Genomic DNA, 27,992 nt, shown 5'->3' on the forward strand with positions numbered 1-27,992 from the left:
AATATGTCTTTAAATAGAGCATGGAATAATTGTTTGTTTATACCAATGTGCATGTAAAATAAGTACATTTGTACTGCATAAATCATTAGTACTATTATTTTCTGTTTGTATTCTTATTATTGGTATTATAGATGACATTGATGATAGTTTTGATTAACCCCAAATCAACTACGCAGCTTTGAAGAATAAAGGCCACTGTGTTCTACGAACATCATGACCAGTCATAGACGTTCTTAGATGTTTAGAGACGGGTGTGTGTATAAATTGAGGCCAATCACTTTGGTCAAAGTAATGCTGGCCAATCTTCAACCAGTATATTTCATTATATTACCAGGCATATCACAATGGCAACATGTGGCAATATAATCTCAATATGCTGTTTTGACCATATCGTCCAGCCCTGGTGCATACAGTCTCTAACCAGCTCCAAACAGTTTTCGCACTGACCTTTTGTTTCAATGGGCTACTGTCCCCGTCTTAACTCGGCGAACATACAAAGTCAAAGTAGACGTAAGAAAAAGAGTGTCGTTCTCCAAACACGAAACAAAAGTGCTCCTCATTAGAGCCGGAGTACGGCTGGCCATCTGAATGGCCCAGTGTGAGGACAGGGTTCATGTCCACTATGATAATTAAACTATTGCTCAGCGCTGACTCATGCCGGACAAGAGTCTCTTTCTTCTGTGGCTGATCAAATGGCTATCGAGTGCGAGAAAACAGAGAAGTAGACTCTCCATAACTAAAGGGCAGATGGAAAATGTCCATTCACCTGCTGTCTGGAGATGCTGGTTACTTTTGAAAGTCTTTTAGGGTCACATTTGCTGGAAATAGAGTGCAGCTGTATCTGTGTATTACATGGCTCTAGAAGGTCCTATCAGTGCATTTCTTCTTTTACATTAGAAACAATATTGCAACGTCCCATATGTGCTTTGAGGCTCTATTATTATTAACATATTAATTCAGTATTGAACTGAAAGCAGTGAGGGCTTCGTGATGCCATTAGAAGAGTATATCAGGCACACTGTGGTACCAGTTCATGACTGGTAGGAGCTTCGCCTTGAGCTTTTTGTGCAAGGCTGCCAGAACCCTTCATATCTCCACACTGAAATCAGTAAATCCCTTTTTCCCTTCGTTGACCAAAACGGGTCTTTCAGTCCGAGTGTGCCACACCAGTACCTGCGAAAAGAGAAAAAACAAAATATCTAATGAATACATCTTGATTGTAGGTAAAATATATACACACACACACTGCTGTTGTCAAAACAAAACGTTGCAAAAACAACGTCTATGGCTACGTTCACATTACCAGGTTGAAGTGGCACAAATCCGATTTTTTGTGACTCAGATCTGATGTTTTCAGGGCTGTGTGGACACAAATCTGATCTTTTCAAATCCGTCCCGAGCCACTCTGGCTACATTCACATTACAAGCCTCGTGGCTCAAATCCGATCTCTCTGACACGATGGTTCACACTCGTTTAGGTAAGTGACTCAAATCTGTCATTAATGTGACAAACCGGCGTCCTGAAATGAGCCGCATGAGCTCATCCTACTCAGTAACGTCACGTGAGCAGAACGAGCTTCGCTGAGAAGATAATTAACTCTGATCAGCTCTCAGCTTCATTATTAGAGCGAGACGAAGGAGAAAAAGGTGAGATGCGCTGCTTTTCCACCGTTTACAGGCTTTACCTTCTGTTCAGCGCTGCTGCCATGGTAACGCTGAATGACGGTACACGCGCAGTGGGAAAAAAAGCACATGAATTCCAATCTGTGGTCGCATGGCCACAAATCGGATATGTATCAGATCTAGGACCACATATGAAAGTGGCTTAGGATTTGAAAACATCAGATCTGAGTCACATTAGGGCAAAAAATCGGATTTGTGCCACTTCAGCCTGGTAATGTGAACGTAGCCTTTCATATTCATGCGGCTCATTTCAGGACGCCGGTTCGTCACATTAATGACAGATTTGAATCACTTACCTAAACGAGTGTGAACCATTGTGTCAGAGAGATCGGATTTGAGCAAGAAATCGGATTTGAGCAATGAGGCTTGTAATGTGAACGTAGCCTAAGACTGAACTTTGCAAGCTATAATAAAGGTACACAGTGGACAAACTAACAAAAAAAAATAGTTGTTGAAGGTTTTTTGTTATTTTCTGATAAATATACGTTTATGCTTTTTCCCTAATGCTGAAGTGAAGATAAGTTAACTCTTTTCCAGATGTTAAACTCAAATAAATAGTAATTGTGCACTAAACAAATCATTTGACCTGTGGGGTGTTCAACATTTGCATACATATAATTTCAACCCCGTCATCCGAAAAGTGTTCTACTCTTTTTAGGTTTAGGTCTCAATGCAAAATTAACAATTTACTGGTGAAGATATGATAACAATACTAGATAAATCAATATTCAAACACAGCCTTCACCACGTTTTGACTGACCTACTGCGAATAACTCTCAAATAAATCTCAGGAGTTGTACAAAGTCCTCCTGTGCCATTACTGCTGTAACAATGGCCACTTTATAATGCACTGCTAGAACCTTTTTTTTGGAGGAAGAAATTTTGAGAACATATTGTTGCTGTCAAAAAAAAAAATCTCAATTTTTTTTCTATATCATTTTTTTTCTAAATCATATCAGAGCACAGAAAAATGGTCCTGTAAAGAACCATGAACACTTAAAGAACTCTTTGCATGATTAAAATGTTCCTTGCATCATAAAAAGAGTTCTTTGGAATTTGCTGTAGATGATTCTATATAGAACCTTTTTGAAAAGGGTTCTATATAGCACCCAAAAGGGTTCTTCTATTGTTATATGGTTAAACTTGTAACAATAGAACAAACCCTTTTCAAAAAGGTTTTATATAAAACCATCTACAGCACATTCTGCATCAATCTGAAGAACCATTTCACGATGCACAGAACCCTTTAATCATGCAAAGGGTTCTTTGAGTGTTGATGGCTCTTTACAGAACCATTTTTCTTTACTAAAGAACCTTGAAGAACCATCTTTTTGTAAGAGTGTTTGATTGAAAAAAAAATGACAAAAATATTGATAAAATGTGACAAAATACCAACAAACACTTATTTATAAACACCACATGTATTTAGATATTCTGTATATCTAGGACAGTTTCCATTTGCAGCGAGGGGGCAAAAGCTATAAAGCCTTTTCATACCCAGAACCTTTTTTTTGGAGGAAGAAACTGCCAATATTGAAAACATATTGTTGCTGTCGAAAAAAAAAGTGTGCAAGTCTGCAATTTTTTCTATATCATTATTTTCCTAGATCATATCAGAGCACAGCAGCTGCTGTTTATACTGTGTGAAGGTTTCGTGACGGATGAACCAACATAAAAGCTCCAAAATTGCTTGGAATACATTGACTTACATGAAAAGTACAGAGAGTTTTGCCTTTCCTGTTAAGTTGCCATTTTGGAGACACTTGTTTTTCTTTGGACAGTGACGATTTATTCAAAACGCTGTTCAGGATTTATTTACTCTTCTAATTTACTAACTACTAAAGTGTTGTTTAAAAGCAATAAGACACTTTAAACAGTGTCAGCAGTCGCGGAACGACTCGAAGGAACTGAGGGTCACCTTTGTGCAGTTGTCGGCCTTGGGCTCCAAGTCACCGAGAGTGACCAGCTCCCTCAGCAGGCTGCTCTCCTGGTATCCCCCTTTAACTCCCTTCAGCTTAAAATAGGCCTGAGGTTTGCTGAGGACGAGCTGGAGGTTGATGGCGAAGCCGGCCATGTCGATGGCGAAAGGGCGGTGAGGGTCGAACACGGTCCTCCAGCCGTACACTTTACCCATGGTGTTGATCTTAGGCGACTCGTAACGGAGTCCGCCCACGAATGCAACCGGCCAGACGGAGACCTTCTGCGTGGAGCGCATCTGAAAGAAAGGTCAGGGTGAGTGGGCGGCTAAGTGTTAGTGGCTTTTTCCTCAGAGCTGAGCAGCTAAGGACGCTGCCCGTCAAAAGTTTGGGGACAGCTTGCCTTCTTTTGATATTGTTTTCATGTAATGGTTCAATTTTAATGTCACTTTTTAATTCAAAAAATAATTAATTAATTTTAATTTTTACTAATGTCCACATGAACACATTTGTGTGGTTTATCTACAGCCTTAATACATTTTTAGGTCAATTTCACTTAGAAAAACACTTTTTTTTTATTTTTCTTTTTTACTATTTTTTTACTATTTTTTACTAAGACTGATATAAATGACCTGTGTTCTGATAGGCTGCTATGTGTGACATCACAACCATGAGGAAGTCAAAGCATATATCGACTGTGTGGACTGGGGAGTGACTTGTACTACAAAATGGGATTGGGTACACTGTTAAAAAAAGATCATCTATAAAGAACCATGAACACTTAAAGAACCCTTTGCATGATTAAAGGGTTCTCTGCATCATAAAAAGAGTTCTTCGTGTGTGATGTAGAACCTGTCTGAAAGGGTTCTATATAGCACCCAAAAGGGTTCTTCTATTGTTACGATGTTAAACCTGTAACAACAGAAGAACCCTTTTCAAAAAGGTTCTACATAAAACCATCCACAGCACATTCTGCATTAATCTGAAGAACATCATGCAAAGGGCTCTTCAGTGTTCATGGCTCTTTATGGAACCATTTTTCTTTACTAAAACCCTTGAAGAACCATCTTTTTTAAGAGTGTTTGATTGAAAAAATGACAAAAATGTTGATAAAATGTGACAAAATACCAACAAACACTTATTTTTAGCATAATTTAAAACCATCAAGTCATCAAGTTATGAAACTGTACACATTGACGCTAATCTTGCATATAAGACCACTTTCATTTATATTAAAAGAGAGCATTAAGTATTTTAAGTATGCATAAATGAGTATATTAAATAAGTATAAAATAAGTACATTAAATTTGACATTTTTTTCAGAATTTCTGCATAATTAAATGATTAAGATGTAAACAGAGTCATTCAGAGTGGTTTGGTGTGAAACGCTCTGTTCTAGAGAAACTCCAGTCTGAACTGTTCACAGTGGTGGTGATAGGAACCAGACATCCACCTCTAAAAGCTCCCTTACAGAAAGTTACTACATGAAGTAGTTATGAATTCACTGCCTGATGTCTGAGACACTGTTTCATGATATTTCTGAGGTCATTTTTGGCCTAAACAATTTTTTTTAAATCCATTCATGGTGGAGGGGTACCTTTAGGGTATTGTGAGGCAAATTAGTCCCCAACGAAAACATATTTTTTCAGATTTATTACGATTTTATCATCATTAACATTTATATATAAACACTCAGAAGACTTGTGTAGGTTCACTGGTGGTTTTGAATAATAAATAAAATGGCTATATTTGTGTTGTAGATGTCAAGACTCCTGGTTCCCATCACCACCACTGTAAAGAAATCTCAGTGCGAGTCTCTACAAAGTTTCTCTACAATTAGCATTTTAATCAAACCACTCTGGAAGACTGTTTACATCTCAACCAGTGAATTATGCAGAAATTTTGAAAAATCTGTGGAATTTCAGTTTAAGGCTTGGAAATAGTGAGTCCTGTGAGTTGGTGGAACACTTTAATCTGTTTGTTGAACTTTTTTGCCGGCTGTGTCTGCATCTTTGAGTTGCACTGGCTAAAAGGAGAAAGCTAACTTTGTCGTCGTTACTAATCAGAGGATCAGTTTCTCTGTCTTCTTAGCCTTCTTTCTGAGTTCTCAGTGTTAAATAAAAAAGCGCTTTGGACTTGATGTGAAGGTTTCAGTGCGTTAAATCCATAAAAACCAACACAGTGAAAAGACCTCACAATTCAATTTTACACTACAGTGCAGTTTCTGATGGTGTTTTTTGTGAGCCAGCACTCCATTACGACATTCACCCGTATCATGGCAACTCACTCCTGTGTGTAAATGAAGTTTATACAACAGTTAGTTCCGGCCACACAAGCTGATTGGTTGAGAAGCGTTTTTTCACAATCACTGTATCACTCCGCTGAGACGTTGTTGCTAAGCAACGACTTTGACAGCTGTAGGAGACGCTCAAGCCATTTGAATGTTTTTACTTCTTACTTTGCCACAAACAGAAAACGGACACTTAAGATCACATTTGACCAACAGACGATTTGGTCAGACTCTGAAAGTGAGACGACACTAAATTCCCAAACTGTCATCACCACTGAGCAGCTTTTCAGTCGGCAGCTGTGACAGAAGAACAGCTGAACAACCCGGAATCAGCCAGAAATGAACCCAATACCATTCGCCAAACGTGTAGTCTGATCTTCAGAGTCTGATCAAATCAGACTGAGCCATAAAACTGACGCAATAAAATACAAAAAAGCTGCTCAGTGGTGATGACAGTTTGGGAATTTAGTGTAAGGACCTGGAGAACGAACTGCTGGCTGTGAGCGCTAGAACACTCGAGGTCGTGTGTTATCGCCAATAACATCACGGCTGTGATGATCTACAGCGACCAAATCACAGCCGTGATGTTATTTCGCGATAACACACTCCCTCTGGTTTTATACTGCCAACATAAACAGGATTAGAGTTTCAGATTATGGATCGGAGCACAGAATGCTCATGCATGCAAAATGGAAAAAAAAAAACATGGTCAATTCTTCTTATTGACTTGGCTGTGATCAGTAATAGATGTGCAGATACTGAGCTTCTGCAAATACCTCTCGTAAAATAGAGAAAATGTGGAGAGGCATCTTTCAGTTATTCTGGTTCTAAACACTGGAACTCAATTCCATTTACATAACATTTGAAAACGTATCTCTCTAACTTAGCACTCACTCATTAATTTGATCTCTCATTGTCTTATATGATTTTAAATTAATACTCGCAGGTTCTTCAATTACTGTTAAATGTTGTCACCTGTCTGTAAAGCACTTTGAGCTGCTACCGGTATGAAAAGTGCTCTATAAATTGAAGATATTATTATTTTTACATAATAAACGAAAGATCAATCAGCATCCCAGCCCTATTCAAAATAGCAGAGAAGGTTCGTTTTCCCCTTTAAACTGTTTCAAACAGACATGCGAAACATGCTCATTGATTAAAAACAGGTTAAAATGTCAGGTGTCCCCAAACTTTCGACAGGTCAGCATGTGTAGTGAATTTCTGTTCACCTCACCTCCTCAAACAGCTCCAGACTATATGTGTTGTCATCGTCAGCAAAGTACACGACCCCGCGGTGGTCAGCGCCACGTCCGAGGGCTTCCCGGAGCCAGCGCAGACCCAGGTTCCTCTGGGCGGTCCCGCGGGGCACGCGTGCAGCCCGGGGCTCTCTATGCAGCCTGTAGGCCCGGGGGGTCTCCACATTCAGGTGGGTGTGGTTCAGGCCTGTGCTCCGCAGCAGCCTGGACACCAGCGGCGTCCTGCGGGGGGCGTCTTCCACCACGATCCAGTGCAGGTTGGGCACGTGCAGCAGGGTGTTGGCAAGACGGGTCAGTTCTGCCTTCTGGACGGGCCGAGTGTAAGTGGGCGTTATGACGTGAATGGTGGGCAGCAGGTCAGACCAGGGTGGCGGTCGGCCGTAAGCATATTCCGTCCGAACGACCCCCGGGGAGATGCTGTTATATATAACACAGGACTCTTTGGGTCGGAGGCCGTTACCGTGAGTTTTGCTGACCAGACGTCTGTTATCTGTGACAAGAAGAGAGATAATATACTATTATTCAAAAGTTTGGAATCACTATTTTCAGTAACATGAAACTCACTTGATAAGATCACGAACAGTAAATAAAAATGGATAAAAATGTAGAATATTGTTGTTGTAGTAGAACAATATATATGAGAACATGTAGTTATCATTCTGTAGACCACTGGGAGGATGTTAAACCACAAATGCCTGAAATGTCTATGCCTCAAGCTCTCCACAAGGGGGTGCTATTGGCATTAATTTGGTGTGTGCATTATTGAAAGGGAGGAAACTGGCTCCTTAAGTAAAGCTAGGCTATAAGCTACAATATGTATTGAAGGATTGGCTGTAAAGCTGCAACATACAAAGAATATGCAACTTGAATGTCTCAGAAGCTTCAAATGTTTGTATTTAAGCCACATCTTCCATAAGAGGTATTAAACCCAGGGTGGGAAAGCTAGCATAACATTGCAAACCCTTAGCAGTAATGTGGCCCATTGCTGATGGTAATATTAGACGCACTACTGAACTGATTTCGTCATGGTTGTGATGTCATATATGACAGACCTGACCAGACTATATAAGACCAGAGGTCATTTATATCAGTCTTAAAGTCACAGTAGCAAAACAGCTTGTTTCATTCATTAGATGATTTATTTAGTAATGTTTTATTAAATGCTTGTTTTCAATCAAAACCAATTTGGTTGATGATAAATATATAAAATGACTCTACATATGTATGGGCATATATATATATATATATATATATATATATATATATATATATATATATATATATACATACATGGGCATACATTGGACATGCAATTGGAGATATATATATATTTACTCAATTATCCAGTTATCCAATGTTTTTCTTGAGCCCAATAAACAAAATGTGGAAAAATCTATATAACAAGTGACTCTAAACTTTTGAAGTACAAATCAAGTTGTAGTTATCAATTAGAAAGTCATTTCATGCAGGAATGAACAGCAGTGGCCACAGTCATGGACACTAACAGGGAGACGAAATACAAGGCAAAGGTGAGAGGTCAAATGCAGGACAGTACATAAACCAAAGAAAGTACAACTACCACAAAACTGGACACCACACAGTCCAACACTCCCAAAACACGTCTCAGAAAGGTAAATATGCAGGCTGTCCTGGTCCATCTGAAGAGACGGCTAACTCTTTACCCTTTCGAGCGACAGGCTGAGGTGTGACCGGGCTTTGATGCCAGACTGTGATGAGCAAAGTCCATGGCAACACGATCAGCACCAGCGCAAGAACGTCTCTTCTCCTCGGCATCTCCGCTTCCTCATCTACAGCATGGCATCAGCTGCTGAGGACGAACAAAAGGGCAATGACATCATTTAAGTGTCTCAGCGAGTGACTCTTTCTACAATCTGAATCCAATATTATTCCAATGAATATATGGCCACCGGCCAATATGGAATTTATAGTTCTACATAGAACCATTCCTTTAAGTAAAGAACCCTTAAAGAACCATCTTTTTAAGAGTGTACGCTGGGAAGATTTAACGCTTATATAAGAAATACTGATATAATAAGAAGAATTACTTTAATGATAAAAATGAAACAGCCGATTTCAGCATTGTTGCATGGATGATTTGCTGCAACTTGGTAGCAAATCATCCATGACCCGCTACCAACCCACCGCCCGGTGGTGGACAACCTCTGCTCTGAGGTGCATCAAGGTGAAACCTATGCTAAGAACAATGACATCAGGAAACAGAACAAGATCATTTTCAAGTACATGTAGCTCAGCTGACCTGCATGTAGGATGTTCTCGTAACCAAAGCCAGGGTGAACAATATGGCAGGTCCATTTTATCAAGGATCTGTAACGGAGACAGCAGTTATTAGGGCCTGAATATGAAGAACGGCAAAGGAATTGAGAAATTCCTATTGTTTGCTTCACAATTAAACCTGGGAATAAGTAAAATTGTCAGTAGAAAACATTAAAGGGAACCCTGACTGTTAAGATATATAGGCCCCAATATGGTATACATGTCCAATTGCATTCAAATGTATTGTAAAAACCAAGCAAAATGCTCTATTTAGCATTAATATAGACAAAATCCTTTCCCAGGCTGCCATTTTGGTTGCCGCATCAAATCGTTGCTCTCTCTCTTGTCCACTGAGCGAGGAACAGCGAAGAAATTTCTCATTTGCCCTTTTGCTCTGGTTGCCTGTGTTTTTGTATTTTCTGGTTTTTGACTTTTTACCTGTTTTTTGGATACTGTTTTTGGATTTGCCCTGACTCGGTTCTCTCATTAAACCAACTTTTGTTTTTAAGATCCGCGAGCGTCTTTCTGTGCTTGTTCAGCGTTACATGAATACACTGCCTGATGTCTGAGACATTCTTTCATGATAGTTCTAATCCGCTCATGATGTAGGGATACATACAGGGTGATGTGAGGCAAAATAGTCCTCAACGTAAATAGTAAATAAAATTGTCAGTAGAAAAAATTTAAAAATACTCTATTTAATATAGACAAAATCCTTTTACTGGCTGCCATTTTGGTTGCCGCATCAAATGGTTGCTCTCTCTCTCTCGTCCACTGAGCGAGGAACAGCGAGGAAATTTCTCATTTAACTCTAATACATCATTCAGCATTTTCAGCTTTAGCTACAGCGTGACACTGACTCATTGACTTTATTGTCTTATTTTCCACAGGAGGGACTCTGCAACCACATGACATCATCACAGTGATGGTGATGATACTAATGGTAGCCTACTAGCAGAGGAATTTTGCCTATTAATCTTTTTTTATATATTTTATATTTTTTAAACAAAGCATTCCTATTTGGTTTGTGTGCTGGACCAGCAAGCAGCAGCTGAAAGAGGGAAATAGGCAGCTTATTCGTCCCATTAGCAGTTCGTACAGGCTTCAGTGCATTTCGGACACAAATTGCATGAAACGGAGTGGCACAATGAGGCCTCAGTGACTACAGGGCCAATAAGGGGGGAAATAATGCACATGCACCACTCTGGGACCTGAACCAGTGTTCAGACCAGTGAGAGGAAGGAGGCAAATGTGTCTGTGATGATGCAGACTTACTGCCAATGAGTCACTCTTCTGGATTTGGGTTACTGAGTCATCTAAGCATGAAGGGCTTTTTGAGTATTTGGTTAGAAACACTGTTATAAAATGCTGCAGTAAGAACATTACTGTAAGAACTGTGATATGACCATACATGAAAAAAAACAACATAAATTAGTTTTGCACCTTTTCTTTGAGTTAAAGGGGGATCCCACTGATTTTTAAAATTTCTGCATAAGTCAATGGGGGCAGTCATGGGCTGGAGGTTAGGGAACCGGCCCTGTGACCGGAAGGTCGCCGGCTCGATCCCCAGAGCCGACAGTACGTGACTGAAGTGCCCTTGAGCAAGACACCTAACCCCCAACTGCTCCCCGGGCGCTGCAGATAGGGCTGCCCACTGCTCCGGGCAAGTGTGCTCACTGCCCCCTAGTGTGTGTGTGCTCACTAGTGTGTATGTGGTGTTTCACTTCACGAATGGGTTAAACGCAAAGGTGAAATTTCCCCGTTGTGGGACTAATAAGGGTCACTTAATCTAATCTAATCTAATCTAATCATTAAAGCTACACTATGTACGTTTTGGTGACCCCTCTGGTGGAAATGTGTAATTGCACTCATTATGCTGAAGAACACTTTGTAACATGGGTTGTGTTTAAGACCCGTTTCCTGTGTAGCTGAATCTGATGATTGAAAGAGACGAGGACGAGGGTGTGAGTGATTTATCTACTTTTATCATCATATCTTCATCAGCATAATGCTGATTTTGTATTCGACACCCCTTTTCATTTTCTTCAGTGACTCAAAAGTTTAACAAAAATCTTACATAGTGCAGCTTTGAGATGTCAACAAAATTGCAGCAAAAAGTTGTTGTGAAATACCACAGTTTCATTCTAAAGATACTTACTGAGTCAGACCAGTTCACAAGGGTGGTGACAGGAACCAGACATCTGTGGTAGAACTGATCTCAGAATTTTTAGAAGGTTTTGGCCTAAAACCTATTTTTAAAAGCCATTCATGATGGAGGGATACATGCAAGGTAACGTGAGGCAAATAGTCCCCCACAGAAAACATACTTAAGTGGTGTTGATAGGAACCAGACGTCCACCTCTAAAAGCTCCCTCACAGAAAGTTACTACATTAATTGGTTATGAATTCACTGCCTGATGTCTGAGACATTCTTTCATGATAGTTCTAATCCATTCATGATGTAGGGATACATACACAGTGACGTGAGGCAAAATAGTCCCCAAAGAAAACATATTATCTCAGATTATTCACTATTTTACCATCAGCGTTACAAATAATAACTCCACGTTTAGGTTCACTGGTGGTTTTGGATAGTAAATAAAATGGCTATATTTGTGTTGTAGACATGGTGACCATGTCTATCACCTCCTGTCACCACCACTGTAAAGGAATCAGAGTCTCTACAATGAACGTTTCTCCATTAAACCACTCTGAATGACTTTGTTTACATCTCAATTGCAGAAATCAGTGAAATAAGGTGCACAGTTTTTGCCACAGTGAGGCACCACTTAAAAACTTTTTAAAAACTTGATTCCAATTCAGAAAATCTGAAAAATAATAGCAAAAAACTTTTAACATGAAATACAACTGTGATACTCTCAAAACTTTGCAATGTTATTAAAAATAATATCAAAAAAGGTAAATCACACTCTTTTTACACAATTCCTGTAAAAAGGTTTGCATAATACCTTCTCACAATTTCATAAACAGTGCCAAAGCAGATGAGAACTACAACCTAACAAGCTCCAAATTTGGCTAAATTTGTTCTGATAAATTTTTTAACTGTGAATTTTGTACTTCTCAATCGATCCCACAATCAGTAACATTAGTGTGCATTCTGACATTCATCATTAAAGAGGTGCTGTGGCCTAAAACTGGCATTTAATATGTTATTTGTCATGTTATGTAACATTGTGTAGCGCTGCACTGCATCCTTTAGCCTCTCTGTTTTGACACAATTCGCAATCCTTTTTTTCACCCATTAATGTTTTTTTCACTACAATACCCAAGATGCACTACACAAATGCATGATATAATCATTGGAAATCCCCCACTACAGCAAAAATCCTGCCAGCATGAAGGCTAATAATTGCAGATGTGATATTTGGCTTCCTAGCAGTAACATTAGCAATCTGGCTTCCACTGGGGGAAACACTTACAACAGCCCACCCTAAGTACCCACCCAAAAGCACTTATAGTTTTTCAAAAGTTCCACTTTCAAGATGCAGAAGGGGTTTTCATAGACTTTCAGCTGGAAAATTCTCACTCTAGAGACTCTACAGCACCAGTGTAGGATGTGAGTCGGCATGTTTACAACAGATACATTGATGGGTACATTTTTAAATTTGGCTGGAGTGCCCCTTTAAGACAAGGAGGTGCTGAAGATGCTGCTAAATGTGCTCTGACTGACCCACTTGTGCAACGAAGGAAACTATTAAAGAATTACAGAACTTTTCGGGAGCATGTACTGTATGTTATTGTCTTAACAGTATAGTAGGTTGATACAATTAACAGCGCTAACGCATTGAAAATGTTATGCACTGAACTGACTTGATTCAAATGTTACATAATTTCCACATGAATAAAGGAGGTACATCAAAAAGAGAAGGCTGGTTCATGTATATAGCACTTTATATAGCACACAGCATATACAACTGCAACTGAAAGTGCTCTACATAGACAATAACATCAGAGGTAACATGACTTTGTCTTTTAATTTACTTACATCTGGCAACTGTTTTGACGTATTTGATTCACGTGGAAATGGTGTAAACATTTAAATCAAGTGGTCTATTAATTTAATCAGTGCACAAATATCATGATATCATCATATTATATCATTAACTTTACAGTATATATACTATATCATGGCATATAAGCTACAGTACGTGGTGTTTTGAAAGAATAACAAAGACTGGAGGTTACAAAAAAGAGCAATTATACTCACAAACTGTGTGCACTTTGCGTCCCTCTGCCATGTCCACTGTGGTGCTGTCGTCTCTGCCCATCGGGACGGACAGGCTGGTACTGGGCAGGCGTCTGAGGGCCGCAGAGCCTGCGGAGACAGGAGAGGTCATCCTGCTGGAAGAATGCCCCCACTCATCCGAACAACAAAGGCAGCAATTGTGGCCGCTGATGGGGGGCGGCAAAGCGAGACAAAGGAGAGCTATCGAAAACAAGTCTCTGGCCCAGGAGGCTGGGAAATCTCTCCAGTGGAGTGTTTGAAAATATCAGAGCGTGTTTTCTTCTCTGCTCTGGTCATGTGACCATGAGAGCGGGGGCCTTTCTGGGCAAACACTGCAACCCAAACATTCACCAGTTGGTCAACAGACAAGCCTTGGAAGTAAACCCCATGGTGCAGTATAATCAAGACACTTGAGCCATTAATTTTGTTGTGATTGGTTTTAAAGCTTTGTGATATGCTGAGTGTTGTGATGTGACATATTTATTACATTTGAATGCAACGTAAGCCTCATACATTCATTAAAGGGGGGCAGTCGTGGACTGGAGGTTAGGGAAACAGCCTTGTGACCGGTAGGTTGCTGGCTTGATCCCCTAAGCCGACTGAAGTGCCTTTGAGCAAGGCACCTAACCCCCAACTGCTCCCCGGGCGCCGTGGATAGGGCTGCCCACCGCTCCAGGCAGGTGTGCTCACTGCCCCCTAGTGTGTGTGTTCACTAGTGTGCATGTATGGGGGTGTTTCACTGCACGGATGGGTTAAATGCGGAGGTCTAATTCCTCTGTGTGCAAACACAGTTGGCCAATGGTTGGCCAAGGCTCCTAACAACCACCTGGAAGACCTGGTCGACACCAAAACTGCCCCCATCAGATAAACAGCACTTAAAGCTTTCATCTCTGAGAGAGAGGAGAAAATCAAGCTGCTTCAGATCTGAAAACATCCACAGGTGTTTCTGTCCATCCTTCCACTGTGAGAAGACGACTCAGCGCTGTGGGTCTGAAAGGATGTGTAGCTGTCAAAAAGAACCTCACTGAGAAAAGGAGACGGACACATCAAACAAAGAAGCTGAACAATGGACTGACCACCCCAGAGTCCAGACCTCAACACCACTGAATGTGTTTGATTACTTCAGAAAATGATCAACCAGCTTCTAAGACGGTTCTGCGCATTGTGAAAGCGTTCCTCAGACAGACGGAGAATCTGCTGTAGATGGTTCTAAATAGAACCTTGTTGAAAATTGTTCTATATGGCACCAAAAAGCGTTCTTCTAATGTTATGAGGTCAAGCTTGTAACAATAGAGGAACCCTTTTGGGCGCTATTTAGAACCCTTTTCAAAAAGGTTCTATATAGAATCATCTGTAGCACATTCATGCACATTTCCATCAATCTAAAAAAACCCTTTAATCATGCCAAGGGTTCTTTGAGTATTCATGGTTCTATATGGAACAACTTTCTTTACTAAAGAACCCTTGAAGCACCATCATTTTTAAGAGTGTGGGACTAGTGGTGAAACTAGTGGTGTCTAATGCTAACCATAGAGCCAATTCTCATTAGGAAGCAAAATAGCCCTTTTGGGTGCTACTTAGAACCCTTTTCAAAAAGGTTCTATATAGAACCTTCTCTAGCACATCATGCACATTTTCCATCAATCTGAAGAGACCCTCCATGTGGCAAACAACCCTTTAACCATGCAAGGTTCTTTGAGTGTTCATGGTTCTATATAGAACCATTTTCTTTATAAAGAACCCTTCAAGAACCATCTTTTTAAGACTGTAGAATTACATTTAGCAACTGTTGTTAGACTGATAATCAAATTACTCAGTGCAGAATTGAAATTTGTGCTCATTTACTGTTCGCTCATTTATCTGAATAGCAAATTATACTCAAAAAAGTTTTTTGGCTGTTTATTAGATTCAAAATTAGCACCAACACCACTCTTGTTTACTGTTGAGGCTGTTGGATTTTAAATGATGCCGATGTATGGACACCGAAAAATGCAGACATAATTAAAATTTATATTCCTCTTTTTTTGTAAACACTGATGCCACAAAAACCAACACATTTACGTATCGCCGTCTATTCAGCCTACAGCAGTTTAGCCCCGCCCATTCATGCTGAAGTCATAAGGAGTGTTTCAGCCCTGCTTTTGGAGTGAGGTACAGTACAGGACAGCCAGTCACAACAGAGCTCATTAACATATGTCTTAAAGGCACAGTAACAAACACAGCCTGTTTAATTCTAAGGGATAAGCAGAGGTTGGAAACCGGCACTGTATAAAGGAATTAGGACTTCGGGAAATACTAGAAAAATGTAGGATATGGGCTCTTTAATTTTTTAGTAACACCCCCATCCCACCAGCATCTTCCCTAACAAATAGTTTTCAGTAGTTTCGTGTTTCTCCTTTAAGCCTGGAAACCGTCCCTTAACGGCTTCACCTTTATTAAAAATGCGTAAAGCAGTAATAGCTTTAATAAAAACCCTCCTGTGTGTCCAGTATTTAGAGCTTATTCTGAGAGGCACTTAGCCATGAAATATGCAGCGCTGAGGCTAAAAACAGCCCCGCTGGAGAGACGCTAAACAGACTCGTTCATTTTTACTGGAAGTGCGGCTAATGGCTGTTGCTATGACAACAGAGGGGACAAATCGGGCGGCAGACGGCAGGTATGAGTGACAGACGGCACCGTTCCTCATTTCTGTCCTCCCCTCAGAACCACCCTCTCTCTCTCTCTCTCCCTCTCTTTCATGCTTACTCTCTCCCTCCCTCTCTCTTTCTCTCCCCCCTCTCTTTCTTACTTTCTGTCTCTCTCTCCTCCTCCTCTTCCTCTCCCTCTTTCTCGCTCTCTGCCTCTTTTTCTGTCTCTCTCCCTCTCTCTCTCTCTCCTTTTTGCTATTTCTTTCTCTTTCTCTCCCTCTTTTTATTTTCTCCCTCTTTATTGCTTACTTTCTCTCTCTCTCTCTCCTTTTCTTTCTTGCTTACTCTCTCTCTTTCTCTATATCTCCTTGACTCTCCCTGTCTTTTTCTTAATTACTCTCATTCTCTCCCTCTCTTTTTTCTCTCCTTCTCTTTCTTGCTTGCTCTCTCTCTTTCTCTCTCTATATCTCCTTGACTCTCCCTCTCTTTCGCTCTATCCTCTCCCTCTTTCTCCTTCTCGCTCTCTCTCCCTCTTTTTTGCTTACTCCCTCTCTATCTCCCTTTGTCTCTCTCTCCCTCTCTTTCTTAATTACTCCTTTGTCTCTCTCCTAAATCCCTTTCTCTATCTATATTCTCCCTCTCTCCCTCTTTCTCTCTCTCTCTCCCTCTCTTTCTTAATTACTCAAATACTCCTTTGTCTCTCTCCTAAATCCCTTTGTCTCTCTCTCTCTCTCTCTCTCTCTCTCAGTCTGTCCATGTCACTGTGGGCACCTAATGAGATAAAAACAAATGAGCTAAAAACATCAGTAACTGTCCTGATTTTCTTCATTTTCTGTTGGTTTTTATAGACATTATTCGTCAGAACCCACATAATCAAGTCTATTAGAGAAAGAATAGTTCCAGATCTACACGTTTCCTCCCTTCCTCCAAATGTCACTCAAAGACATGTCAGTTTTCTGAAGCTGCTTCTTTAGTTTTGCGCTGGAGCTACGAGGCTAATGTGGCTATTAAGAAGGAGCTTATGTGCACCAGTTAACACTGAGCTAACTGCAGACCTAAATCATCACTCTTCCCTCAAACCGTGCTGAAATAACCTCAAACAGACCTGCTTACAGTGCTGTGCAAAAGTCAGAGACCCTTCTTGTCTTACATTTCCAGTCAAAACAGACATTAAACACAAGTTACTCAGGAAAGAAGGCAGTAAACATAACTTTACACGGAGTCACTCAGAAGATCAACCGCTACACATTTCAGCGTTTAGCATGTCTACTCTGCACCTTTATCACGGCTCCTGTGCTTTTCTGCTGATCTGCTTTCAGGCTTTTTCAAAGGCATCTTCAGGGACACTTCACCACTCCTCCAAAGTTCAGTCTTAGCCGGTTTTTTTAAGTAACAGTTAATCCCAAACACATTCAGTTCACGGGCCGTATTACAGAAACTTCTTAAGTCTGAAATCTTATCCTATCAGCTTAGTCTCCATGACAACTTTAGATAGGACTGAATTTAGGACATTAGATATTACAGCACAACAGTTATCAAGTTTATAATCTTATCCATTAACTCCAGATAGAAAAACAGTTTTACAGAAACATCCTAACCAGAATAAATTTCCTATATTCTGTCCTAACTAAGACCCCCAGAGGGTCTTAACTTCTGTTTTAACCATCCGTATATCTATTTACAAGAAACTGTTTAATTTTTGAGGAAAAAGTTTTCTGCCAGAGATGCGAGAAAAGTGTTTATATCTGAGCTAACGCTCAAAGCAGAGCAAAATAAGTCTGCATTTTCATTCGTGTTAGATATTTTTTGGCTTAACTAGTACATTAGCACATACTGAGACATATTTACAGCCAAGATGGTCAAACGTTACTTCAATAAAATTGACATAAAATGTTGTGGCTCCCAAAGTGGTTTAATTTTTATTGAAAGGATAAAATGGCTCTTCTTAATATTTGGGTTGACGACCCCTGGTCTATACTAGTGTCCATTTTCAAAGATACAGTGCCAGAAAACACACACTGTGCAAAAACACTGCTGTGGAGCTGCGACAGGGCAGTAAAAGAGCCATGTTGCCGACCCCTGGTATAAACTAAATACAGGCTTCAAGATGGCTACAACTGTTTTCAGCTATGAGGCGTACTTTTGTCCATTTTTCTAGACAGAAGTATGTCGTACAGTGTGAGACTTCACAAAAAACATGTTTTGTTCAGATAATAAACCCGATGCTGATATGTGGCGGTAAGCTTCCATTACGTGTTAGCAACATTAGCCTTGTAGCTCCAGTGCAAAACGATGCTTCGGACACCAAACATGACTTGGCTGATTTAATACAGTTGGAATCTTTTGGGAAAACTGTGTTAAATAGAGTTTTTGACAAATTATTCTTTAAAAAAAAGGAATATGTTTCCCAGCTGTCTGCTAGCAACCTGTAACAGCAGTTAAACGTAGCCCAGATAGCAAGAGGGGAGCAGGGTCACTGGCTTTTTGCGCAGCGTTTTCCAGGCAGCCCCCTGGTGGTTAAACAGAGTTTTAGACAAAATGCCAAATTTTAGCGCTCATTTTCACTCACAGGTCAATTTACTCACATTTCTGTCTTTTGTTATCCTTTGTAAAGTAGTTTAGTAAATAATTTGAACATTAATATCATAAATGAAGCCTGTTATACAGCTGTATTTAGCACAGTGTTAGCAACAATATTTTCAACAAAATTATTTTAGATTAAGTCTAGTGATTACATTTTTTTCTCTCAGTAGTTTTTAACATTGTCCCAGTTTATTTTTCAAAATAAAAGACTATGAAAATTTGTTTGAGGAGATTAAAAACTAGTTAGTACAGAAGTCTATAATTTTCTGGATTGTTGTCTTGAGATGACAAGTTAATTATCTTGTTTATTATCTCAAATTATCAAATTATCTCAAAATAACAATTTTGTTTTCTTGAGATCGCAAGATAATTAACTTGTACAATTAACGAGTTAATTGTCGTGATCTCAAGATAACACAGTTGTTATCTTGAGATCACGACAAAATTACAAAATTATAACTACCTCATGGCCTCTCCGAGCTGCTGTAAGTTAGACCTTATATGCAGCACAGTAATCTGGGTGGTCCGAGGATGGACCAGTAATGGCATACAGACAGCAGGGTGCTGTACCGATCAAGCCAGTGGACCGATATATGTTTGCTATCTGGGTAATGGTTCATTTTCACCATGTCGTCCAATATTGAGGTTCATTAGGAGTGTAGCTCTTATGTAACGGCACTACCAGCGCAGGCAGGGAGAGTGATGGGGGCTTGAGTTTGGCACGCAAAGCTCAGCCCAGGGCTCATACATTGACCGCTGGAGCGTACAGCCACGTGGACAGGTCCTGACCCTGTTCAATGAGCGCTGGGTACTCACTAACCCTCCGAGTCAATTCTCTATGCCTGGAGATAGGTTTCCATGCTCATGTTCACAGGAGATATCAAATGTGGCCCTTTGTAGTGTTTCATAGACAGACTATTAGATCCAGAGCTTTCATAGCTGCACTGGAAAAAAGCATTAAAACTGAACACAATAGATTTTGTTCTTATGAAATCAGAAATACAAGTTTGAATTGAGCAAATTAAACTATTCACCTTTTCACAGTGTTAAAATCTAAACTCCACTGTTTATACTGTGCCTTAAAGGGCCCATATCATGGAAAATCGTGTTTTGGTAATAAAAGAGTTTGATGTAAACACTGTTACATTTTCCTCAATCCATACAGTCTATTTATGGAAACTACACTGTAAAAACAGCCTGTTTTTGAATTCACTGTTTTTGTGATGTCACAAAAACACAGTGCATTTGCATATATCCACCTATTCAACCTACAGCAGTTTGGCCTCGCCCATTCAAGTTGAAGTTATAAGGAGTATCTCAACCCCGACTGCTTTTGTGTGAGGCACAGGACAGGGCAGCCAATTAGAAAAGAGCTCATTTACATATATCAGGCTTAAAGGCCAGTCACAAAAAGCCTGTTTAAATCAGAAGGATGAAGAGAATGTTGGTCATTCAAAATGGTCATGTATAAATGGATTTTGACTGCTTCTGTCTTAAGTTGACCTCAAGGAGAGACAATAATAACATGAAAATTGTAGGATATGGGCCCTTTTATATAGGTTTAAAGGGGAATTCCACCATTTTTCAAAATTTGTTAGGAATTTGTTCATTAGGATGTAAATTCACAATTCAGTCCATATGATCTCATTCAGAGTGGTTTGATGTAAAATCATCTGTTCTAAGCAAACTTACCAAGGTAGAATTGTTATTGTTCACAGTGGTGGTGATAGGAACCAGACGTCTGAAGAGTTAAATGCCTCTAAAAGCTCCCTCACAGAAGGTTATTACATATCTTCACATATTGCCTGAGATGATGTTTTACAATATACTGCCTGAGATGTTGTATTACAACACTTCTGAGATAAAGTTTTGGCCTATATTGTGTGCAAAGTGTATGCAGAGTGTTCTAAAGCAAAATAGACCCCAAAGTAAACCTATTTTTTCTGATTTACCTCTATTTTACCTTCATTAACATTAGATATAAACACTCAGAAGACACCTGTAGGTTCACTGGTGGTTTGGATAGTAAATTAAATATCTATATTTGTGTTGTAGTTATGGTGACACTTGGTTTCTATCACCACCACTGTAAAGATGTCTGAGTCTGTTTCTCTACAATGGAGCATTTCACAACAAACCACTCTTTGACTTTGTTTACATCTTAACCAAACTCTAAACAGTAATAACAAAAACAATAAACAGCAGGTTTATTGACTTATATCATTATATCATATCGTCAGTTTCATTAACTGAATTCTTTCCAATTTTTATTTTTTAAATTTTAATTTCATTGAAAAACTCTGCAGCCCTTTACATGGTGTACACATTTTCTGATGTTTGGACCAACAGAAATGATCCAGAATAACTGGGGAATGAAATCTGACTGCAGTGATGAAATAACTGACTGTATAAAAAGGTAAAGGCTGATGACGTACCTGTGCGCTCCTTACAGCCCTTCAGTCTCGGACTCTCCCATCGTCCTCCTTTAGAGCTTCACACGCACTCGCCGCTTTTTCTAGGACGCAAAAACAGAGCGACTTTTAATCCAGAGCTACAGTGATTAACATTTCATCATTTGGCAGACGGAACAAAGAGAGTCAGCATGAGGAGCTTCAACACGCCTGACAGACCCTCCACAGCAGACACTCAAACAGCTCTACAAACAGCACTGCACTCGCTCTCTCTCTCTCTCTCTCTCTTTCTCTCTCTATTTTCTCTCTCTCTCTCTTTCTCTCTCACTCTCGCTCTCTCTCTCTCTATTCTCTCACTCTCGCTCTCTCTCTCTCTCTATTCTCTCTCCCCTCTCTATTTTGTCTCTCTTCCTCTACTCTTTCTTCTACTCTCTCTATTCTCTCTTCCTCTACTTTCTCCCTGTTTCTCTCAGTCTCTCTTTTCCTCTCTCATTCTGTTTCTCTTTCCCCTTTCACTGTTTTCTCCTCTTTCTTGCTCCCACTGTCTCTCTCTCACTATTCTTTCCTGCTCTCGTTCTCTCTCTGTTTCTCTCTCTCTACTCCACTTTCTGTCAACCTCTCTGTTTGTCTGTCTGTCTGCTTCTTTCACTTACATCTGTCTTACATCTTCCTCTCTGTCAGTCTGTTTTGTATGTCTTTCTGTCTACCTGTCTGTCTGTCTGTCTGTCTGTTTACCTGTCTGTGTACCTGTCAGTCTTGCTGTGTGTCTGTCTATCTGTCTACCTGCCTGCCCCTCCGATTGTCTGTCTGTCGGCCTGTCTGTCTCTGTATACCTGTCTGACTGTCTGTTTGTCTGTCTACCTTTCTGTTTGTTTGTCTATGTGCTTACCTGTGTGTTTGTTTCTATCCCTGTCTGTCTGTCTACCTGTCTGTGTACCTGTCTATCTTCCTGTCTGTCTGTCTACCTGTCTTTCTTTGTCTACCTGTCTGACTGTCTACCTGTCTGCCTCTGTCTACCTGTCTCCATCTCCGATGTCTTTCTGTTTGCCTGTCTGTCTACCTGTCTGTCCCTGTCTACCTGTCTGCCTCTCCATTTGTCCTTGCTTACCTGTTTGTTTGTCTATCTGCCTACCTGTCTGTTTGTCTGTCTGTCTACTTCTCTGTTTGTCTGTCTATCTGCTTACCTGTCTGTCTGTATCCCTGTCTGCCTGTCTATCTGTCTCTGTCTACCTGCCTGACCCTCTGATTGTCTGCCTGTCGGCCTGTCTGTCTCTGTCTACCTGTCTGCCTCTCCGTTTGTCTGTCTGTCTACTTCTCCGTTTGTCTGTCTATCTGCTTACCTGTCTGTTTGCCTGCTATCTCTGTCTGTCTGTCTACCTTTCTATGTACCTGTCTGTCTATTTGTATGTCTGTCTGTCTACCTGTCTCTGTCTACTTGTTTCTCTATCCAATGGTCTTTCTGTTTGTTTGTCTGTCTAACTGTCTGTCCCTGTCTACCTGTCTGCCTCTCCGTTTATGTCTGCCTACCTGTCTGTTTGCCTGTCTATTCGCCCACCTGTCTGTTTGTATCCCTGTCTATCTATCTATCTATCTATCTATCTGTCTGTCTGTCTGTCTGTCTGACTGTCTGTCAGTGCAAAACTAAAACAGAAAGCATGTCTTGGCCGATGGTCTATACTTGGGGTGTATCTATCACTTTAAACCTGCTCCTATGGGCAGTTTAGTGTGGACAGTGCAGTCCAGTTCATTACACCTCAAATGTGTCTCAGTCTGAGGCAGCTCTGTGTATCTTTAGGCTGTGAAGGCTGATCTGAATTATGCTCACTCAGCATGCAATTAAACTGGCTCCTAAAAAAGCAGCTCACCCACACACTCAGTTCCTGCCTCCACACAGATCTTCATTACTCTGCACAAAACAGCGCTTTCGCTTTACTCCCCCAACCTCCCAAAACCACCAGAGGCAATTAATCAAAACACACACAACAACCACGTATCAACCAGCAGACGGACGTACTGTATAACACTGATAGATTTAAACCTGTACACAACATCTCGCCACTGATGATGGAACAGAGAGAGGGGAAATGCTTGTTTAATGGTCTGCTAGTGTATAATATGCATATTAACATAGAGTTATATGCAAATGTTTTGAACAGCCCTGCCCAAATTACATGTTTTCTTAATTTTCTACATGAAAATAATGAACACATCCTCTACAGAGACAATTTAAAGCACAATTACTGTTTTTTTTTGCTGGTTTTTAAATGTACTGGAAAGAAAATACAACATAAAATGTGGCCCAAGAATGTTGAACTTTGCACTAAAATATGCTGGAAAATGGTTTAAGGTTGTCACATAATAGCAGCCCGGGTTGAAATACTCTTTATAGCTTCATGTTGAAGCTTTTGTGTGGTTTGTGTGGTCTGTAACAAAAGCAGTCAAAATCCATTTTTACATGACCATTTTGAATGACCAACCTCTCTTCATCTTGTGAATCAGACAGGCTTTTTTGTGACTGGCCTCATATGTAATGATATATGTAAATGAGCTCTTTTCTGATTGGCTGCCCTGTCCTGTGCCTCACACAATAGCAGCCCGGGTTGAAATACTCTTTATAGCTTCATGTTGACAGGGCAGCCAACCCGAATCTAATAATCTTATATCTAATCTCCTCAGAAATATCCAATGAAAAATGAATAATGTGTAATTAACGTCTGCTTTGACTGGATATTAAATAAAGGGTGGTCTCTCACTTTTGCACTGTACTAAAACAACATACACTGGAACGGCCTCCACTTTTGTAAACAGCCCATTTTGCTTTCACCAAGGCTGATTTTAAAGGCCCATATTATCCTTTTTTATCGTTTTGATTCAAACAGATTTACATCACAGCGCGTGCAGAGTGATAATGTTCCTTCCTCACATCTAGATTTACTTCCTGATTGGCTGATGTTCGTTGTGGCCTGGTTCCAAGAACCGCATCTTCATAAGAGATACTTAAGAGATACGTGTTAAAAGGGAATTCTACCTATATTTTAAAATATCTGCATATTTTCGTGTTTTTCTTTATTTCTTTATTTTGAGTTTTTCTTTATCCTTGATTCTTTACAGTGGTGGTGATAGGAACCAGGGGGTTTATATGTGATGTTGATGATGGTAAAATAGTAGTAAATCTGAAAAAATATGTTTTCTTTGGGGACTATTTTGCCTTACAACACCCTGCCTGTACCTTCAAGGCATGAATGTGTTTAAAAATGTGTTTTAGGCTAAAACTTTATGTCAAAACTATGAGGCATCAGGCAGCATATTTATAGCCATTTCCTGTAATAACTTTCCGTGGGGGACTTTTAGAGATGGATTCTTAGGTCTGAGATCATATCTTATCTGCTTTGTTGTCATGGTAACTTCAGTTAAGACCTCAGTTAAGACTGAAGTTAGGACAGAAGCTATTTAAGCAATAGAACATGAGAGGGAGTGTGTTATCGTGAAATAACTCACCTTCGGCTCGTGCCTGCGACCAGATCACAGCCATGATAACACACAACCTCGAGTGTTCTATTGCTTTTATACAACAGTTAAATAAATAAAGTAATAAATTAATAAACTGGGCTGTGAACGCGGCGTTTCATATGTTTTAATGTTCACAGTTCCTTCACCAAATTATAGTTCCTTAACAAACTGCTTGTTGCTACGTCACAGTCACAAACTCCGCTCACTCGCTGCACAGCCAGCAGTTCATTCTCCAGCTCCTTACACTAAATTCCCAAACTGTCATCACCACTGAGCAGCTAAACAACCTGGAATCAGCCAGAAATGAACCCAATACTATTCACCAAACGTGTAGTCTGATCTTCAGAGTCTGATCAAATCGGACTGACCCATAAAACTGCGGCAATATCAAGTTTAGCTCAGTTCTGTCATTTTCTTCCAGATCAGTATTAATGTTGTTTTGTTCCAGCCAGTCTGTAAAGCATCTTACAGCCCATTTAGTTTGGCGAATGGTGTTGGGTTCATTTCTGGCTGATTCCAGGGTGTTTAGCTGTTCTTCTGTCACAGCTGCCGACTGAAAAGCTGCTCAGTGGTGATGACAGTTTGGGAATTTAGTGTCGTCTCATCTTCAGAGTCTGACCAAATCGGCTGTCGGTCAAATGTGATCTTAAAAGTGTCCATTTTCTGTTTGTGGCAAAGTAAGAAGTGAAAATGTTCAAATGGCTTGAGCGTCTCCTACAGCTGTCAAAGTCGTTGCTTAGCAACGGCGTCTCCATGAGTGATTCAGTGATTGTGAAAAAAACACTGCAACGCTTCTCAACCAATCAGTTTGCGTAGCTGGAACTAACTGTTTTATAATACAGAACAACAGTTCTTAAGTCTATAATCTTCTCTTATTTCCAGATAAGAAAACGGTTTTACAGAAACGTCCTAAGTTGCCGAAATATCCTAAATATTTTCTTAACTTTAAGATAAACACCAGAGCGTCTTAACTTCTGTTTTAATCATCTGTTTCTATTGTTTTATGCAGTGACAACACAGTTCGCTCTAACTAGCATAGTGACGCTGCATCTACACTGAAAATGGTGCTTTGACTTTTGAGGGTTTTTTTTAAACAGCGGTTTTTTAATAACTCAGACACTGCAGACTCGATCTCCACCGCCCCTCTTATCACCTTCGGGTGTTAATGTTTGATAAAAACTCGTCAGATACAATATTACAGAGATGGTAGTGAATAATGAGGAGACAGAGCTAAACGTGTGTCTGTTTATTAGGAGGAGTAATGTTAGCGCGCTCGGCTAAAGTGTTTGGGAAATGGAGACTGAAACTGTGGAGCGGCGACTCTGATAAACAGCAGGAGGCGCTGCCACAACATTCTTAACTCTCAGTTTATCACACTTTAGTTTTATTTGACTTCCTTTACCTCAGTAACGGTAGCTAACGTTAGCTGTCTGGCTAACTAACTTGATTACGTGTTTACGTTTCAGAGTTGTAATGTGGTTCCCAATCACCACATTACAACTCTGACATGGGACGTTTCTCCAGAATTACTATGAATGAATTTGTTTACATCTTAACCATTTAATTATGCAACAATTTTGGAATTCCCCTTTAAAGAGCTCCACAAAAACTGAGCTCTTATAAAGAAACTGACTGATTTAATTAAAACTGAAACTCATTTTTGAAGTAAAATGAACAAACACTTGTTAAACATAATGGGTGACCTGTTTAATATCTACAAACCAATGGCGGGGCTGCCCAATGGCTATCGTGATATTGGCCTTTGGCAATATGCAAATGAACCCTCTAACCAATCACATAATTGTTTATCTAGTGTTCTGTAGGCGTTTCAGCAAATCAAGGTCAATCACTTTGGTCAAAACAATTCAGGGCCAGTTTTTAACTGTGCACATCAAAAGTTCACAACTGTTTTTTAATGTATCGCATGATATATCACAAACACAATGCACCAATATGGGAACTGTGGGCCGATATCCAGTTTTTCAGGGTCTGAAAGTCCGAGAGCACTAATGAAAACACTGCTATTTCGCATTATTTTTCCATTACAAATTACACCAGCCATAGCATTAAAACCACCTCCCTGTTTCTATGCTCATTGTCCATTTTATCAGCTCCACTGACCACATAGGAGCACTTTGTAGTTCTACAGTTACAGACTGTAGTCCATCTGTTTCTCTGCATACCCTGTTCTTCAGTGGTCAGGACCCCCACAGGACCACCACAGAGCAGGTACTATTTGGGTGGTGGATCATTCTCAGCACTGCAGTAACACTGATGTGGTGGCGGTGTGTTAGTGTGTGTTGCGCTGGTCTGAGTGGATCAGACACAGCAGAGCTGCTGGAGTTTTTAAACACCTCAGTGTCACTGCTGGACTGAAAATAGTCCACCAACCAAAAATATCCAGACAACAGCGTCCTGTGGGCAGCGTCCTGTGGGCAGCATAATGAGTTAACTATCCTGTGATCTCAAGATAACAATGTTGCTATCTTGAGATAACAAGTTAATTATCTTGTGATCTCAAGATAACAATCCAGAAAATTCTAGCAATAGCTCATGACCTCTTTGGACCTCTGTAGGTTTTAATCCTAATGGTTCTAACAGTCTTTTTTCAGCAGGAGTAACAACAGAAGAACCCGTTTTGGTGCTATAGAGAACCCTTTTCTGAAAGGCTCTATACAGAACCATCCCCAGCACATTCTCCATCAATCTGAAGAACTCTTTCACGATGCAAAGAACCCTTAAATCATGGATCATGGTTCTTTACTATGCAAAACACTGCAAATCATAAACTACCTACCTTTCCCAAGCAAAGCCTCCTCTAAGTGCTGGTCAGCAGGTTTGCCTTGAACCCAAGAGGTCATGGGTTCGAATCCAGCTGCTGCGTTACGTATCCATGCACCTGCTGTTTAACGCAGGGCTTGATATAAGAGCAAAAGCATCATCCACCTGTCAAAGAGGACCAGACTTCAAACCATCTCTCAACCCTATTTGCAGATCCTATCAGCAGCATGAATGTAAGCGTGCAGGCATGCAATGAAAGCCAATATACGTCAATAAAAAAGGTCTAATATCACCAAAACAGCACGAATAACGCTACATCACTGCTTTTCTCAGCCGCAAGGGTCATCCTACCTCGCTCCAGTGGTCCAGACATGATGCATCAAGCCCCTCTGTT

The 27,992-nt window shown here is 40.2% G+C and overlaps 1 protein-coding gene across 1 annotated transcript; it reads right to left on the reverse strand.

The window, feature by feature from the left end:
- Positions 1-27,989, reverse strand: LOC118825157 (galactosylgalactosylxylosylprotein 3-beta-glucuronosyltransferase 1). Its single transcript, XM_036595709.1, has 9 exons — positions 27,950-27,989; positions 27,615-27,763; positions 21,332-21,411; positions 13,669-13,776; positions 9,424-9,491; positions 8,828-8,973; positions 7,124-7,635; positions 3,602-3,898; positions 1-1,173 (listed from the first exon to the last, which is right to left on the reverse strand). The coding sequence occupies exons 6-9, from the start codon at positions 8,937-8,939 to the stop codon at positions 1,087-1,089; spliced, it is 1,008 nt and encodes a 335-aa protein (XP_036451602.1). The 5' UTR covers positions 8,940-8,973; positions 9,424-9,491; positions 13,669-13,776; positions 21,332-21,411; positions 27,615-27,763; positions 27,950-27,989; the 3' UTR covers positions 1-1,086.
- Positions 27,990-27,992: the final 3 nt, after the last annotated feature.

This window comes from Colossoma macropomum, unplaced genomic scaffold (assembly GCF_904425465.1).
Source record: "Colossoma macropomum unplaced genomic scaffold, Colossoma_macropomum, whole genome shotgun sequence".
Classification (NCBI taxonomy): Eukaryota; Metazoa; Chordata; class Actinopteri; order Characiformes; family Serrasalmidae; genus Colossoma; species Colossoma macropomum.

What these genes read in the sequence shown, in the direction of transcription:
- LOC118825157 (XM_036595709.1), bottom strand. Translation starts at nt 8,939, where the DNA reads ATGCCGAGGAGAAGAGACGTTCTTGCGCTGGTGCTGATCGTGTTGCCA. An exon ending in TCAGCCTGTCGCTCGAAAGG is followed by an intron (nt 7,636 to 8,827) that starts GTAAAGAGTTAG and finishes TTCTTGTCACAG; the next exon opens with ATAACAGACGTCTGGTCAGC. An exon ending in AGGCCGACAACTGCACAAAG is followed by an intron (nt 1,174 to 3,601) that starts GTGACCCTCAGT and finishes CTCTTTTCGCAG; the next exon opens with GTACTGGTGTGGCACACTCG.